The 19324-nt window shown below is 41.8% G+C and overlaps 1 protein-coding gene across 1 annotated transcript in view; it reads right to left on the reverse strand.

Moving 5' to 3' along the window:
• The window catches only part of LOC311233869 (connector enhancer of kinase suppressor of ras 2-like), a gene marked incomplete at both ends in the record, with an annotated part of 244093 nt that overhangs the window by 46764 nt on the left and 178005 nt on the right, over nt 1–19324 (reverse strand). The window contains 3 exon segments of the mRNA XM_084320929.1: nt 7905–8083; nt 8510–8558; nt 15611–15795. Coding sequence (XP_084177055.1) covers nt 7905–8083; nt 8510–8558; nt 15611–15795 — 413 coding nt within the window.

Genomic DNA, 19324 nt, shown 5'->3' on the forward strand with positions numbered 1-19324 from the left:
CAACGTTATTTGGACGTATATAGTATTATACAACCTGGAAATGGTTCATCTGGATAAACATCCCATAATCGAAAACGGTCTACACCACGCTGATCGTCCAACGGCGCGAGGAAGATACGGTAAGATTCAGCGTTAATTTTGAACGTGTTCGATATAAACTGCTCTGATGAACATATGACCCACACTAGATGAATGATATAACGCTGCCCACGGAATTATAAACTATCCCCCGCCCATCCGGTCATCATCAGATGATACGTAGAAACTTCTAGAAGTACGTCCAATTGAAATTTTTTATATCGCGCCGATTGCCATCAAACTGTATTTCATCATCAATATAATGCATTTGGGGCTATAGATCACGTTCTGGAGAAAGCTGCAGAAAGAGATGAAAACATACTTATACATTAGACCATATTTTACTATGAATATGTGAATGAAAAAGTTTAACGTTGCTACACAATGAACAATACATATAGGACTTTGAATGGGCCATAATAATGGCAATTTAGCAATAGAATTTAAAAAGTTATAGCCCTGCAAAGAAGGGGTACTTATCCATAGACAAATAGAGCTGGCAACCTATGGTATATCATGAATTTAGCCTTAGGCAATCAAAGTGTTAAGGGGATGCAGACCAGAGAAAGACTTTTGTCTTGTTTACATCAGGGTCCCCCAACTCGAGTCCTCGATATCCTCGCAGACGGACCAGTATACCTTTATATCATATATTCATATTCATATCATAGTTTACTCTATCAGCATGTAATACGTTCTTTGTTAGAACTCAACTCGTTATTATTTTGCGCATAGATTGCAGAAATACAGGGACGTTTTGATTTAGGCTTTGACACAGAATACAAGTCATGATATCACCCACACGATATATGCTCTGTGTCCAGAGCATGTATGCTTTTCATTCATTTAAGACACATTTATTGCAAGGGTTTTGTATACACATACACTCAACAAATAACCTCTGTCTGTTCTCGTTGCAATGCGTTTATATCGTGGGTGTTCATATGACTTGTATTCTGCTTACAGCTTCGGGGTTCCACTCATTACGTTTAACAATGGCAAAGCCTTTTAAATATAATCAAAACGTTCCCGTATTTCTGCAATATATGCGCAAAATAATAACGGGTTGAGTTACGCGGAGCGCAGTCAGTGCTTATTTACGCGTTGTAAAAATATTCTATCACCGGGCGCCAACTACGCATGGTCCGACCTGTGCATAAATAAACGCACAAAGTCAAGCACAAGTTCAAATAGATAAATCCCACACACTTTGCTTAGGAATGGTCGTACGCACGGCTTAAGCACATATCTGTGCGTACGTCAGGTTGATATATGAGGACCCAGGTAAGGACACTATATATGAAAGCTTGCGTTGATCTGATATTTATTTCTACTGCGATTTAAGCTATATGTGTTTATGTGTCTGGCTGTTGTGCCGTTGGGATGCAGGAGAGGGGGGGGGGGGGGGGGGTCTAAACCACATTGCATGCGTGCACCACAAAGGATAATAGTGATGATCTAGAGTTGATTTCAGGAAGATCCAATAATCAGGCGAAAAATGACAACGTGTTTATTGAATTACACAAAAACGCTGTTTTCATGTCTTTTCCCTGGAATTGCTCAGAAGCAGCCGGACTATGTTCATATTCAAAACGGTATCAAACGGAAATGTACGGATGAAAAAAGAATCTGTTTTTTGCACATTGACCAGAAGTAGCTCAATGAGACTCGAGGGCGTTATAGGTTTAGTTCTACAAACTACAACTACGTTTACATGGGGTTAATGGGCGGCACGGAAGTGGTCACTTCCCGGAAGGGGCGTGGCAGTCAATGTGTTAATGTACTAAAAAAGAAAAATTATATTATATAAATTATAGAACTTTTTTTTTCTTTTCTTTTTTACAGCTACTGTTTTATATACTGTTTTTTTTTTAGTAATAAATAGAAAGTAGAGGTGGGCATAGATAAAAAAATGTATCTAGATTAATCTATCTGCAATCCTGGATTTAATCTAGATTAATCTAGATTAAAATGGCTCAAACATTTGTGTTCTACCCAAATAATGACCAGAAGTAAGTCCTTACTTTTTCTTTCCTCCTTATGTTTCTCAGGCCAGGTGGCCCATTACACCATGAGCCCATCTCCCATTTCCAAAATGCATTACAGACTGTTTGAAAAAGCTGTTTTGCTATAATAATTGGTAATGAAATATCAAAATAATGTTCAATAAGATGTACTTGTGTTTAATAAGTTGTTTTATTCAGAAGTTAACACAAATAAATAATATTACCAGTACAGTATCTAGCACACTCTCAGGAGCAAAACAGAAAGAAGCATTTCAGTCCAATCTCTATTTCTCCTTCTTCCACCAGTCACTCAGGCAGACCAGCTTGTTTTATGTAGCGATGTCTACTTATAGTGCCTATAATATTTTTCCCGTTGGGTGCCAATGCAAATCAACTGCTCCAGTGGAGTTGCTCAGTGGCCAATGGTGTCAACTGTGGTTGTACTGGGCAGCTCCCAGGTGTGAATGGAACTGTGTGAATGTGAAGCAGGGCGTTCCTGAAAAAGAGCATCTGTGCTCAGCGAACCTACCCTGGGTAAATAAAGGTAAAAAAAAAAAAAAAATGTAAAAAAAAAAATATATATATATTTTTTTTAGATTAATGCGTTAATTATATTATCGCGCGATAATAGTATTGCGTTAACGCAGCACGTTAACGCCGTTAACGTCCCAGCTCTACTAGAAAGTAATGGTATTTATTCAACAACAGGTGATTGTATAGATTAGTATTAGTATCATTAAATGACAACTATGCTCAACTATGTGTAGCACCCTGAAAATATGGCTATTATAAGTGCTGACTTGCCTTTTATCTCCCCTGGTGCACCAAGGCATACTAACTAGTTTCCATTAATATTCCCTCGAACAATGACGCGGGCGCCTCCTTCTTCTACCGGCTGGAATATGGATTATAAACAGTATCACTGAATCATATTCTACCATCCAGTTTTCCCTGTGACTAGTTGGCGGTACCAGCAGGGGGCGGTGGCAGGCAGAGAGTGTACGAGAGAGAGACGGGAAAGGAAGCAAGCCAATGGAGACGGAAGAGGGAGAACGGCTCTCTTCGAGTTTGGACTTTGATGTGATCAGACGTGTCTCGACAGAGCCCCCGTGGTGTGGTCCACACGGGCGAACGTATTGAACTTGAGTATATGACGGGTTATCCCAGAAGGACCCGTGATAGTGCGTGAGTAAGAGAAACTGAACCCAAGGACTAACGTCCATAGGTAGCGTGTTATAGTAGCAGTGTGACGGTATAAGTAGCATGCTGCTAACGGCTATATTGACTCCAGTGTACACCGAGCGCGAGGTGCTGAAGAAGACCGGTGGTATAGTCAGCCACGTTGCGCAACAGTATAACCGTGTAGCAGGTGGGCTGTTTGGGACCCAGAGAGTAGCTTCAGTGTAAGGTAGGGCAAGTGTATGGAGGCGCGTCAACCCAGCGCCGGCTGTCAACAACCAGCATTCACCAGCGTTTCGACGTCTGCTCGGCTCCGGCGGTCGACAGCCCAGCACGGGAGTTCTTCGTCAAGCAGAGGTCGCCATCACCCAGCACACGCTCTCAGCCAGCTACTGCCCTCTGCTCCAGCCCCGCTTGCTAGCGCCCGCGACGAGAGCGTTCAACGCCATCTTGCTACCTGGACGGTGGTGGCACGGCGAGGCCGCCATTTTGGTTGAGTACAATAGGGCGTCAATGCTCCGGATCCATTACACAGTACCCAGTGTGGTGCGGCCTACGGGCGAAGCTAATGGTTGCTAACTACAGTTCATAGGGGTACCCCATCAACATTACATGCCGGCATTAGCATAGGACTTTTGTTCTGGTACAGTGGGCCCACATTTTTTATTTCCTTTGAGTGTGATAACGTGTTGGTTCTTTAATAATAATTCCCATTTAAGTCACCCTTTCCCTGTGGGGAGGTTACAGACCTGGTGCATCATAAGTAAAGCCTTGGAGAGGTATTAGTCTTGCCATATAATTAAAGCCTGATAGAGGTATTACACGTGGTACTGACCCAGACGTGGGCGATGAGTCAAACACATTGAAGTATATTATCCCTGATACTAACCCAGAGGTGGGTGTATAATATACGTGTCTATAAGGTATTGAGTTACACACGGAGCCATAGTAGGACTTCAGTCCATTCGACCACTCCTATTAAATCATTGTAACTGAACAGTACAATTAATATAAAGACTTAAATGGGGTTCTGTGTGCGTCTCCATTCCTGTGCCCAGTATTAACTCTTTTGGTGTGGGTAACGTATATATGATTAACCCCTTCCTACCCAATTCTTCCCTTTTCATTATAAGGTTTCTAGTGGTCATCAAGGGAGGGTACTGCTTGCGGGAGGAACGAATCTATTTATGCATATCAGTCACTAGGTGTGGGAGGGTTAACGGAGGTAATCAGGGAAGTGAGAGCGAGTTGGGGAGTACTGCTGACCGCCCCGGAGAGGCGAGGAAGACCAGAGTACCAAACCAGGTTGGTAAATCCCGGGCCCCATTCACTCCCACTACCGGGCCCCAGGTTGACGCTCCAGGCCCAAAGACGAGGGTGCACTTGCTTCCAGAAGGCTCTGTTTAGGTTAGCTAGTAGCAGAGGCTCTGTTGTGATTTTTAATGCACAATAAATATTCAACATTCTCTTTTGAGACTCCGCCTCAGACTCTTATCATTTGGCACTAAAAGCTAAACATTGTCACCGGTATGGCTGTCCGCAACATGTCATTAATTGTGTGCGAGAGGTCGATCAGTTAGCCATATTAGCGTGAGCTAGGTTAGCCACTAGTTAACGCGAGCTAGATGGAAATACAAACAATGTAACGTTAAAAAGTGATTTACCTTGGAATACTCCTTTGCCAACTTGCTGTACTTTGCTTGCAGGTCTGCAGCTGGATTATGAATAGTCCCAACTTTAGCCAAGGTAACGTTAAGCTAAAACAAACTAGCTTTTCAAATAGCTCTTCAGCTAATGCTAATAACAGAGCTCCCCGTCACACTGCTCTGTCGGGACGATGGCATTAAGAAAAGTTATAATTATTTTGTCTTGTCTTGTTTTAGTCAACAATATCAACATACATGAAGAGAAATTTCGTCCTGGTTTTTGTAAATTACATTTTGTGTCCTCAGTTGTGGTCAACGATATTTAATAAACTATTTAGTCTCGTTAGCGTCACATGGTCTTCAATAACGTGCAGTGGGCAAGGTGCTCGACACTAACGCAGGAGATGCTGGGTTCGAGCCCAGCTCTCGGCGTTGCTTCCGGCTTGGCTGGTCGTTCATACTAATACAATTGGCAGTATTAGGGGGTGGGAAAGCCGGTGGGTGGGGATCGGAAGTTGTGGACAGCGACTCCTACAGGTCGGTTGGTGCGCCTGTACAGCAGAATCAGGAAGTATCGGGGGCAGCGTGAGCCTCCCACGCGTTACTCCTCGCCACTGAGAGATCGCGCTCTGCCTCCTCGTGTACCGGAGGGGACACGTGATGCAAGGCTTCGTCCACATTGCAGCCGACCAGTGGGAGGCATGGTCTAGCAACGTTCGAGACAGGGGAGGGAAGAATTGGATAATACGAAATTGGGATGGGAGAAAAATAGAAAAATGGGGAGAAAAAGTAGATACAAAAAAAATAACGTGACGTCACGTCACGTCTCGTTGTCGTCATGAAAAAAACCTTCGTTGACGAACATCTTTCGTCATCATTTTAGTTGACAAAATTAACACTACTAACTACACACCCTCAAGACCCCTACGTTCTGCATCTTCTGGCTGCCTCAGACCTACTCCTATCCAAGTTCCGGGAGGGTCATCAAAGAGAAGTCGCCTATTCTCAGTCCTTGCCCCACAATTGTGGAATGAACTACCCACCCCAGTTAGGACAGCCGAAACCCGTCCAATCTTTTGCCATCGACTAAAGACGCACTTCTTCAACCATTATCTGAAATAAAAAAATATAAAAATAAAAGATCTAACCCTAACTAACCTTACTGTCATGCACTTGTCCTAATAAACTAATCTGCACTGTAGCACTCAACACTTTGATGAACATTGTTACTCAGCTGATAGAGTTGTACCCTTCCTGATGACTTGTCGTACAGTAAGTTGCTTTGGATAAAAGCGTCAGCTAAATGACTAAATGTAAATGTAAACACGGGGAATACAGGGAGGCCATGTCTGAGTTGTGGAAACTGGGTCTCAGACCAACTCTACACTTCCCAGCCAGGCTATCCATCGTGACCAAGCAGGGGACGAGGAGGAGGCTTGGGTCGGTGACGGAGGCAGATGCCTTCCTGGAAGCCGCGCGTAAGACCACAGAACCTGCCGAGGACTCTTGCTAACAACGTAATTATCAGCCATGTCTACCATTTGGCATGATGTTCTGGTTCGCTGGGATGCCGGATTCGGGGTCCTCATGGGGTGGAGATTGTGGTTGTCGGGGCTGGGGAGGGTGGGGGCTCGAGATGTTTCACTTCCGATCTTTTATAATCTTTTATTTTTCTATTTTTCTATCTCCATTATGCGGGTGCGGCTTGGTGGGGTGGAATATCGGGGGGGAGGCCGTCATTTCGGTGGTTCGGCTCGGGAGGGGGGGGGGGGTCTCATGGGTTGTGGAATAACTGCACGTGGGGTGGGGTGTTTTGGGCCCTCAGTTGCTATGGTTTTCATGGCCTTGGCTTTGGCCCGTGGGGGCCCCGGATTCGGGGTCTCGGGAGTCGGAGTGTCATTGAGGCGTTATGCTCTGTTTCTCTGGGTTGTTGGATTCAGGGTTTTCATGGGCCGGGAGTCGTGGCTGTCGGGGTTGGGGCGGGTGGGGACTTGGGATGTTTCGCTTTATGTGTGGTGGGCCTGTGATCTATGGGGGTTCCGTTTTTTGGGTTGGATAGCAGGGGTGGGTGGGCACTCCCGTGGTGTTCTGATCTACTGAGCTACACCTGAATATATAATTCATATTTTAAAATGTATTGATTTAATATTATTTAATTTAATTTAACACTTTGATCGCCATGGTTAAATTCATAATTTACCATCCCTAGCCAGATCTATTTGTCTATGGAGAAGTTCCCCTTCTTTGCAGGGCTATAACTTTTTAAATTCTATTGCTAAATTGACATTATTATGGCCCATTCAACGTCCTATATCTATTGTTCAGGGTGTAGCAACGTTATACTTTTTCATTCACATATTCATACTCAAATATGGTCTAAAGTATAAGTATGTTTTTATCGTTTTCTGCAGCTTTCTCCGGAACTTGATTTATAGCCCCAAATGCATTATATTGATGATCAAATACAGTTTGGTAGCGATCGGTGCCAGATAAAAAATTTCAACTGGAGGTACTTCTAGAAGTTACTACGTATCATCTGATGATGACCGGATGGGCGGGGGGTCGTTTATAATTCCGTGGGCAACGTTATATCATTCACCTAGTGGAGATCAGCAGTATATCTCAGGTCCCCGGAGGAGAAATATGATTTCGATCACAGATTTTTGAAATATTGATATCAAAGACGTGTTACGGCGTCTTCGGCAGAATGAGCATGGCGGGCAATGACGAGAAACGGCGTTTCCGGCGATTAAAGTGTTAATTGTCATGTCTTATTCTGTCTGTTTATTATATTATTATTATTATTATTATTATTATTATTATTATTATTATTATTATTATTATTATTATTATTATTATTATTATTATTATTATTATTATTATTATTATTATTATTACTGTATTGTGCTGTGTCTTGTTTCATGTGGAAAAATTTAAATAAAGACACATTTTATAAAAAAGATAAAAATTTAAAAACGTGACACACAATGTTTACCTCCTCGTTCATGTACCAGTACAGGCAGGTATCTTTCAGGATGAACCAATACTTCTTCCACTTCTGGGAGAAGTAGCTTTTAGCGTCCTTCTTTTTCCAAAGCCAACCTTCGCAGTCGCCCTGACCCAGGTCCTTGCAGGAGATCCTCCGCTTGCTGATGGAAGACAGAGAACTCTCGGCTGCACGGGGCAAGAGGGGAGATCAGGGGCAAAGCGGAGGTTTAGAATAGAATCTTTATTGTCATTGTTGGTACAACGAAATTTAGTTTAGAGCATCACCACTGGCATACAAACATACTGAATATAGCATATACATAATAATAATAATAATAATAATAATAATAATAATAATAATAATAATAATAATAATAATAATAATAATAATAATAATAATAATATCAATAATATCAATGTCCCAAGTGCAGTAGTGCTAGTGCAATAAATAGTACAGTGACAGTCCAGTTGAGTTAATGGGTGGAGGGGGGCGTTGGCTTGCAATGGATGGAATAGTAGTGTATAGTGTATAGTGCAGCAAATGATGGAGGACACGTTTAAGCACACAATTAAAAAAATAAGTAATAAAATACTGGTGGGAATTGGTCTCACCTTTGATCTTCTTCTTGGACCTTGAGAGTAGTGAGGACCGTTCAAACATCTACAAAAGAAAAACGGGACGATGAGACGCAGCTCTGCCTGTCTTAACAGCAGGGAGGTCCCCAGCCTTTTAGGAAGAACATTCCAGCAAAATCAAGATGCTGGTTAATAACGACTATTATATATATTAAGATTGTATCAAAAATAATAATTGTGGCCATTCTACCAAAGGATTTTACCTAAAAGTAAATGTTGCTAATATTTAAACCTGTTGTGAAGAGGACATATCTGTACATATCCCTTACCTACTCTTACAAGTCACGCTACTGGCCAGTACGACTTACTACCATAGTGTCTTTATACCTGTATCACTGTACATATTAATATACTACAACTCTGTACATACATCTGATTAGCACTATTACTCAGTAGTACTCATTTATATATTTTATATCCAGTTTAATCACTTGTACATTGTATATCACTATTGGACTTTACTGTTACATTTGTACTCTGGTTGGATGCCAAACTTATTTTCATTGTACTGTACTTATGCTTTATAATACATTTTAATCTAATCTAATATAACAATGTGAAACTCTAGTGAACACTTTTCCTCAACTATTTCTTAAACGTTCCTTGGGGCCTACTAGTAGGAACAGTTGAGGATATAACGTCTGCCATTCACCAGAGTTCTGCTCTTTTCTTAAAGGTGCTATAGATAACATTCAGCCACTAGATGTCGCACTAGAGTACCAGCACGTTATTTATCCAATCAGGTGCATTCCACGTGGGGAAACGGGAAGTAGCCACACGCAACATGTAAAAAACATTTGTTTTGGACCCACCAAAATATTTTAAATTATAAATTCATTAATCAATATTTTTTTGGGGGGGGAAAGCAATACTTTTATTCTGCACCTTTCTAAAAGCTCTGTGGATGGGCGGCCGGGTAGCGCAGCGGACTAAGCATCTGTCTACCACCGCAGAGACACCGCAGAGACACCGCTGACCGGCTGTCAGCGGTGCCTCCGGCTTGGCCGGTCGACATACTGACACAATTGGCAGTGTCAGCGGGTGGGAAGCCGGTGAGTGGTATCCTGGTAGTTGTAAACAGCGACTCCTACAGGTCGGTCAGGGCGCCTGCACAGCAAGGGAAGGAACTGGTGAAGATAGTGTGATCCTCCCACGTGTTACACTTCACCAATGAGAGTCCGCGCTGTCAGGTGAAAAGAGGCTGCTGGCTGTCTCCTATGTATCGGAGGAAGCATCTGATAGACTTCAGGGCTCCCTAGACCGGCAAGTAGGGGGCATATGCGCGCAACGAGCAGGAAGGGGAGGGGGGAATTGGCATAACGACAAAATTGGATGGGAGAAAAACACAGAAAAATAGGAGAAAAAGTTGATCAAAAAAAATAAACGCTCTGTGGATGTATTTTTTTTTTAATACTTTATGATTGCTCAAAATGTTATATATAGCACCTTTAAGTCATAGCTTTATGTCCGATTATACAATGACATGCACATTTCTTGATTCTGTTGGCTGAAACAGTCAAGTTAGACGTTGTTATTTCGTATAACACACTCCACGTGACCCCAGATCCCTCCCACAACCGAATAACTTTTTCTGAATGAGTCCGCCATAGATAGACAAATGGAAGTATGAATAGCCTTTGAACGAATCCTCCAAAAAAGATACAGTCAACTGGAATATGTTAGTTTGTTACACATATGTTGAATTATGTAATTGGTTTGTCATGACCCATTGTGAAACAAAATAAAAATCGCTGACTTTTTAACCTCTTCCACCCGGAGCCTAACATATATACCTAGGTAAATGGAATATTGCTCCACTTCTACAAGGTCCATTTGCATATTCTTGTATCTAGGGACATCTATGGACCTCAGTGAATGTATTCACAGTGTCAGAAATATTGTGTCTATTACTAGGCTTGCTTAAATTGTGATGAAACAAAGGAGAATATGAATTATGATTTTTCTTTGCATCTTTGACAGTGAATAACACCATGCTAATAATAGCCAAACATAATAGATGTAGCAGTACTGTCTATCTGTATGTCATGTATGTCATATATGTTATGATGAATTGAAAATGGGGGACCCTGATGTAAACAAGACGAAAGTCTTTCTCTGGTCTGCATCCCCTTAACAATTGTATGTATTGAGCTGTACTGTACTGTACCCATTCTGCAATCTGTTAATAAACTTTTCAATCAATCAATCAATCTGTCTAACACCTGTCCCGTCTCCCTGTGAGTTGCTGTCACGCCGGAGGCCTTTTCCTTAATGATAAGCAAGCAGTGCAAGAATGCGGAAGCATTCTACCGTAGTGGCGTGCGGTAATGCGCCTTTCATTTTCCGCCGCCCAGCGCCCGTGCGTGCACCGGCGGCGGCGTGCTCGCTCAGGTGCGTGCGTGCGCCGGCGTGCTCGCGCAAGGTGCCCGCGCATGCGCATGAGATCCCGCCTTGGTTCGACACGAGCGGAGCTCAATATATATAAGTCACCGCCCCTTATTCAGTATCTAGAAATAGCTCAATTGGCAAGACTACATGGCTGTGGATCCTATGGCTCGTTTGCTGGCGAGTTCGAATCCCATCGAATATTTTTTTTTTAACGTGATTTTTTTTTTAACGTGTATTCTTTCGCCGGTTAAGGTTAGGCATGGTTAAGGTTAAGGTTAAGGTTAGGCATTGTTTCGGAGTTGGTTAAGGTTAGAACGGTTAAGTTTAGGCGCTGTTAAGGAGCTGGTTAAGGTTAGAGTTTGTCAAAGAGAATGGCAATATAATTTCTATGGTTAAGGTTAGGCATGGTTAAGGTTAAGGTTAAGGTTAGGCATTGTTTCGGAGTTGGTTAAGGTTAGAACGGTTAAGTTTAGGCGCTGTTAAGGAGCTGGTTAAGGTTAGAGTTTGTCAAAGAGAATGGCAATAGACAGCCTATTTCCGCGCGACAGCTCCCAAAGCGGGCCTGAAAAGAAAGGCGCTTTACCGTAGTGGCGTGCGGTGACGAATGCTTCCGCATTTTTGCACTGCTTGCTTATCATTAAGGTAGACGCGTCCCGGAGTGTTGACTGGAGTGTCTGATGTCCCGTGATGAAGACCGGGAGGATCTGACCCTCTCTGTGCCGCCCCCTATCTCCCTGTCTCCGGCTGTCTCGGAGCGATGACCGGAGTATTGAGCGTCCCGTGATTAAGACGGGGAGGATGCGACCCTCTTTGCGCCGCCCCTGTGCCTCAAATAGATCCGCTGCCCCTGTGCCTCAAATAGATCCGCTATCAGCTCTATCTTTAATCTTTCAAAATGTTCAGTTGCTATCGCTATCAGCTCTATCTTTAATTTTTCAAAATGTTCAGTTGCTATTGCATGCACTCATCTGTGTTTCACTACACACATGAGTGCATGCTTACCAACTGTCAGTCTGCAACACTACTATCACCGACATCTAAGAAGGGAGATCCCCCCTTGAATGGCCCTTCTAAGGTTTCTCTCCTCCACACTGCCTGTGGTGCATTTTTTCCTATTGTTAGGTTTTAGTGAGTTTTTCCTTACCTTCGCGTGGGGTATGTCTGGGAGTGTTTGCATTCATTCATTTATTTTGCATTTATTTAAAATTTGTTGGACCTTATGGTGTTCTTGTTTTGTTCTTGACTTATTGTTATGTTTCTTCTTGACTTGTTTAAAGAAGATGTGTCCGGCCCATGGGGACATTAACGTGTGTTGTCGGGCCTTACAAATAAATTTGATTTGATTTATAAATTAATTTTATTATAGCCAATTCACACATTTATATATACATATATTATCTTTCAAATGCCAGAGTTCAATTTGGATTTACTGTAGTATCACCAGGCATGCATGAGAACAGATAATGAAATATACTGTAATGTACAGTAGCTTTTTTATTTTTATCAGGGTGGCACCATTTTGAAACTATTTTCAAATCTAATTGTTGCTGAATGCTAACTGTTCTGAAGGGCCAGATTAACATTGAGAATCTACGTTTTATTGTTTTATATAACTTGTATATTATTTATATATATAAGCTATATCCCTTTAAGCCTCCATTTGAATCATAGCATTATTCGCTTTCCTCATTGGATAATGCCCTTGACGTTGGCGGCGCCAAGAATCGCGCCCCTCAGACAAGTTCAAAGACGAGTCTGGACAAGTTGAGACATGCCTGGGGCCAGCGCATTGATTCCAGACAAGAGCTTCGGCTGCGCACTAGAAAGCCCTCTAAGTATATATATTGTGGAAGGCGCAAACAGTAGCAGTTCGTACCGGTTCGACCTAATGCAGTAACGTGAAGTTCGTCAGAAGTAAAGCAGCAGTAGTTGAACCTAACGTATTGTGCAGTTCGTCATTACAGTTAACGCAGTAACGTTAACCGAGTTCGTCTAGTAGCAGAGTCAAGTTCGACCTAACCTAACGTGAAGTAAAGAGTCGTCATTTAGTGTGAATCGTATTACAGCAGTTCGTTCGGTGTGCAGCATTAACAAGCAGTTCGTTCGTTTAGTAACTAGCGCGAACCTTAGCAAGTGTGTGTGGACTTAAAGTAATTAGTATCCGAACACGAGGTGGACCTAGTAGCAGAACTATTGGACATGTGAGCATTGGAACATACCGCGGCGATATTGTAGAACCATTATTGGTTGGTTTATAGTGTTTAGTGGAAACGTAGTACCGTGGAGAAGAGCATCGTTAATACCCTCGTCGTTTGGATTTAACTACCCTGAAGATTCTACATCGGGCTAGCTTCGGGGACGAAGCTGGCTGGCTATCATCATTGCTATCGGGCATTGGATTACAGCTATTACCTTGCTACTGAGCACTTGGATTATAAAGACCGGATCCGTATGAGAACCCCTTTTCTTCAAGTGACCAGCCTGAGTATCCGTACATTCTTCATTCCTCTGGAGCTTACAACTCTGTGGGAGGATATCACCAGTCTCCAGCTATACCCTCGTTTTGCCCCCCTATATTGCCATCTCACGCCATGCGGCGTCTGGTCTAGTATACCTAGCCTAGGAATTATTCATTCCCATTGACTTTGCTACTCTCTGACTTTCTAATATCATTCGCCATAAAAGAGCGACCCAGTAATTATCAGTTGTATCTTCTGCATAATAATAAAAGACTGTAAATGATATCTCTTTGTCACCGTGCCGTCTATTTGAGTGTCTGCCATAATTAACTGTACTGTCTGGCAAGTAATAATAATAATAATATGTAGTAGTGGTTTAATCTATCACAATCTTTAATACAGTCAGGGTTTTGTAACCCCTCAGTTACACTAACAATAGGCAAGAGAAACTAACTGCGTTTTCAAATTTGTCAAAAACGTTACCTTTTGTGGTAGAATTATTCCGAATAATAACAGTTATTGAAATAATTCATAGAGAACTCTGAACCTTGAACCCCATAGAACTTTAAGGGAAGTGGTTTTCCAAAATTCCAACGCAGAACCAGACCTATGGATCTCCTTTACAAAATGGCTGCAAAGAAACTACAATTCCCATGGTTCAAGGTTTTACAAAATGGTCGCCTCTCCCGGATTATACAGATTGATTGATTGATTGAAAACTTTATTAACAGATTGCAGAATGGGTACAGTACAGTACAGCTCAATACATACAATTGTTAAGGGGATGCAGACCAGAGAAAGACTTTCGTCTTGTTTACATCAGTGTCCCCCATTTTCAATTAATCGTAACATATATGACATACATGACATACAGATAGACAGTACTGCTACATCTATACATTTATGACATACCAGATTTGCAAATACAGTACTGTTTGTGATACAAAAAGAGTCCAGAAAAAAGAGTATATACATTTGACGTAGAAACTGTACATTGGATTGGGTAGGTAGGGGGTGGGGGGGGTGGGGGGGACTGTACATTGGAGGTGGTTGGGTGGGGGGGGGGGTTGGGTAGGAGTGGGGGGGAGGTTGGGTAGGAGGGGTGGGTGGGGGACACTGTACAACTGTACAAACAAAACTGTACATTGGAATATTGACAAGACCATACTTGGTAATTTACTGTACATTGGAGGGGGTTGTGTTAGGACATTTACAGGGGCCAGTTTCGAATTGCAGTCTCCCGTAGGTGTTTTTTGAGAGTGTTTTTGAAAGTGGGTAGTGATTCACATTCCTTTACAGCTTTGGGTAGGGCGTTCCACATTGATGTGGCATAATTGCGAAACGTGTTTAGTCCCTTGTTTGAGCCGAATCTGGGTTTAACATGATTTGTGGAGCTCCCTCTGGTGTTGTGATCGTGGTATTCACTGACCTTTGGGAAGTATTTTGACATGTACATGGGTACATTCCAAAGAGGAAAATCTATCTATATAGCACTTTAACATATTCCTAAACTAACGTATTGATGATAATATACATTCTAAATGCTGTTGTGACATGTTCATGATGTTTATACTTGAATATGTTTGAAATTAAAATCGCTAGTTTTATAGAACAGTCCAGAAATATTGATTTATGACCATTATGTCATTTGCGGTCCGCCGACGGACCACACAGGCGAAAAAAATGTAAATTAATAATGGCTGTCGATTTTTTTTTCACCCAACTTAGGGTCGTTTCCCAAACTTAGGGTGTTGAAGGCGAAACATGTCGGTTTATTTAAAAATTCTCTAAATAATGTGAGCCATAAAATAAAGGCATTTTAAAACTTGTAGAGCTGCCTTGGATCTCAACTTTTTTATACCTATTATATATATTTGATTTGGAAATAGTAGCATGTCCAGGCTAGAAACGGCAACGCTTTTAGTGAAATTCACGTTTTGCTGCATATCGTAATTTTCTGGGATTAGATAGGATCACTCTAAAACTATACTCACCACGGTATAACACGCGAACGTATTGACGAAAAAAAATATTCTTTTTCACATATTGAACGATAGATAGGTGATGTCAAATGGGCCATAGTATTGTATCCATAGCTATAATATAGAATATATAGCCGTGCAAACACCGCCACTTATTCCTATCTTTTAGAGCGTTGGCGTGGTAGGAACAAATATGCTCTAGACTTCCGGCGCTGATTGAGTTAAGAGGTCCTGAAAAGGGGACTGACGTGGTAAAGGGAGGCAGAGTCGGAGCTGGACGTGGACAGGGACACTTCCATCTGGAGAGCGGGGACAAGGGTGTAGTGGGTGGAGCCTCCTCCCTTCTCGCTCTTCTTCCTGCTCCCCCCCAGGCTGCGTCCTGTCAGGTACTCGTCCCCCGGCGCTTTGTCCTCAAAACGCAGCAGCGAGTTCTCTGTGGGGGGGGGACACAACAGACCAGTGGAGGCTGCTGACCAAATTTTTAGGTGAAGCACAAATTATTATATTATATTATATATTAAATAATATTTTTAAAACATCCCCCACTGTGTGTCAGTGGTCAGTGGACACAGATGAAAACATATTAACATTAGGTGACAGCGGACCTGACCAGATGAAAACATATTAGGTGACAGCGCACCTGACCAGATGAAATCATATTAGGTGACAGCGCACCTGAACAGATGAAATCATATTAGGTGACAGCGCACCTGACCAGATCAAAACATATTAGGTGACAGCGCACCTGATCAGATCAAAACATTTTAGGTGACAGCGCACCTGACCAGATCAAAACATATTAGGTGAAGGTGACAAGGAAGCCACAGACTCATACCCCCCCGACACTCAACTAACCGCCTCGGACAGTCCTCCATACCAGTGGCCATCAGGCTCCACAACAGTGGGCAGCGACTGCTGCCAGACATCGACCTAGAACTTGTGTTGTTTTCACTACCTGTACCCCCCCCCCCCCTTCCCCCATGCTGCTATGATGCCTGAATTTCCCCAAGGGGATCAATAAAGGAATATCTTATCTTATCTTAAAAGGAAAGATGAAATTACCTACCTGGGTTCCATCCTATAGAGGCAAATCTTTCCTGTGACAAAATGGGATCCAATGTAATAAAACTAAGTCAACCAACGAACTAGATTCCTGTACCGGATCTCCTCTCTGGTAAACAAGAATACCTTGAAGACTCTAACAGGAGCACTCATTCAAGGGTACTACGACTATGCTTGCACCTCATGGTACCAAAGCACCTCAAAGGCACTAAAAACAAGATTACAAACATCACAAAACAAACTGGTCAGACTACTGCTTGACCTTACTCCTAAAACCCACCTCATCCCTGTCCACTTTGACAACCTAGGATGGCTTAGAGTAGACGACAGAGTACAGCAACTTGCAATGGGCCTGGTCTACAAGATACACTACACCACTAAGATACCCATGTGCATGTCGAAATACTTCCCAAAGGTCAGTGAATACCACGACCACAACACCAGAGGGAGTTCCACAAATCATGTTCAACCCAGATAAAATAATTTAAAAAGTAAAAAAAAAAAAAAATGTAATAAAAGAAAATAGTCATAACTTAGAAATGAGATTGCATAGGTCTATGAATCGATATCGCGATTCTGTTTTGATTAATTGTCCAGCCCTACAGTGTGTACAGTAAGTTAGCTTGGTGATTATCATTGTGATGTAGGCTAAGCTGGCTAGCTACTGTTAGCATACAAGCACTGTAGCCTACTTACTTTTTCATCCACAACGTTTTTTCTGATCCAGATGCATAACTCCACTTCTTCATGTTGCTCAGTTGCTGGTTTATACTTCGGTCCTAATGTTGGCGCAAAGTTTAATTTAGCCTGACTTGACTTGTTATAGCTGTACAACTTACTAACTACTAAACAACAACTTTCTCATAGTCTCAACTTTCACATAGTCAAAACGGGTCCAGCTGCATGTCCGGAGGATAGGTTTAGCTCGGGCCAATCTCAAGTTTCTCAAGTTTCTTTATTAGTTGTCATACAGAAGTACAGAATACTTTTATACAAAATGCTTCTTTATGTTACATTTTGTATAAAAGTATTCTGTACTTCTGTATGACAACTAATAAAGAAACTTGAGAAACTTGAGATTGGCCCGAGCTAAACCTATCCTCCGGACATGCAGCTGGGCCCGTTTTGACTTTGCAATGCAGCAATCTCTGATTGGATTTGCAAGGCTGCCAATCATATTCAACCTCTGTGTATTGGATGTCAAGGGCTGTCAATCAATCAATCCTCCATTCAATGGCAAGAGTTTAACTGCACAGACCGTGCTTAGATGAAGTTAATAGCCTATTTTTATTCGCTGTTATTTATTATTTATTTAACAATGGGTCACACCTGTGAAGTTTTCTTCACGAATAATTACTGCAGGCAATACTGCAGTGCAGGCCTGCTCAGAGCTGGCAATTTTGGCAATTTTTGAAAAAAAAAAATTCACTGGCATTTTTTTTACAGAGGAAAACATTTATAATAAAAAAATAATAATAATAATAATTTAAAAAAAATATATATATATAGTTTTTTTTTTATATATATATATAGGTATATGTAAATTAATAATAATTATGAATTATGAGTGAATTTGTGTTTCACGTGTTGTCATAGAGAAACCTCCACTGCAACAGACTAGAATAAGTACATATACCCACACTACAAGGAATTTGGCTTGATGTTTGCTCACTCAAAGACAAAACCATATAACAAAAAACGAATAAATTTTTTTTGTTCAAATAAGAAAAAACATTATATTAACACATCATGCGCCAAAAACCAGTTTACTCGTTATTGCCCGCCAATCTAATAACGCCAACAACGAGTTGACTTGTTTTTATGATCGTAATTACCTTTATTCGCTATTGGCATTCATAATTCATCCAGGAACGCTCCGGGAGCCAGCTGGACCCTGTCTGATATTTCAATGCCTCAATACCGCCGCCTGGTGGATTTTGGGCGAGTTGCATTCCACTCTAAACCGGATGTGGCGCTCTGTGCATCGGGGAAAATCCTCCGGCAGAGCTATCTTGTTATGTTGATGAAGACAAACACTCGAGTGCATTCGATCGCTTTCGAGACGCAAGAATCAATATGCTTTTGGCGTTTATTGCGTCATACAAACGGAAAATGGATCTAGCAAATCGAAATCAAATAATTGGAATTTTTTCCCTCCAGACTCATCGGCCACAGGTAAGAGGAATCAACCGTTAATTCCAGCTCGATTGTCCATTTATTTCATTGCAATCCATCCGATCAACGTATGATGTTGTACTAAGGAAAGCCGTTACTGACAATCAAGGAATCATAAACGACCCCCCCCCCTTTCCTTCACGCATGATGGAGCATAATGTATACCGAGCATATGCATTTGAATTTTTTAATATAGCGTGTATAGGAACGAAACGCCAATCAATTATGTATAATATGCGTTTGGGCCTATAACTCGCGTTCTAGGAATTACTGCTCTACAGTCTAAAAACATACTTATATTCACGACGGTACTAACACGACAATGTATGAATGGAAAAATATAACGTTCCCACATCCGGAACGATAGCTACCCGATGTTGAATGGGCCATAGTAATGTCGATATAGCTATAATATTAAAAAAGTTATAGCCCTGCAAAGAAGGTGAGCGACTCCATAGGCTTACAGCACTGGCAGAGAGTGGTATAAGATGGGCAAACTGTGTGGCACAGAATGTGTTAACACATTCCCCGCCATTGGTTATACCCATCAATATACCCAGTCTGCCACCACTGTAAGCCTATGGAGATGTTTACCTTCTTTGCAGGGCTATAACTTTTGAAATTGTATTGCTATATTGACATTACTATGGCCCATTCAACATCGATTATCTATCGTTCAGGATGTGGGAACGTTATACTTTTTCATTCATACATTCATACAAAAA

Source organism: Notolepis coatsorum (genome assembly GCF_963971535.1).
Source record: "Notolepis coatsorum genome assembly, chromosome: 8".
NCBI lineage: Eukaryota > Metazoa > Chordata > Actinopteri > Aulopiformes > Paralepididae > Notolepis > Notolepis coatsorum.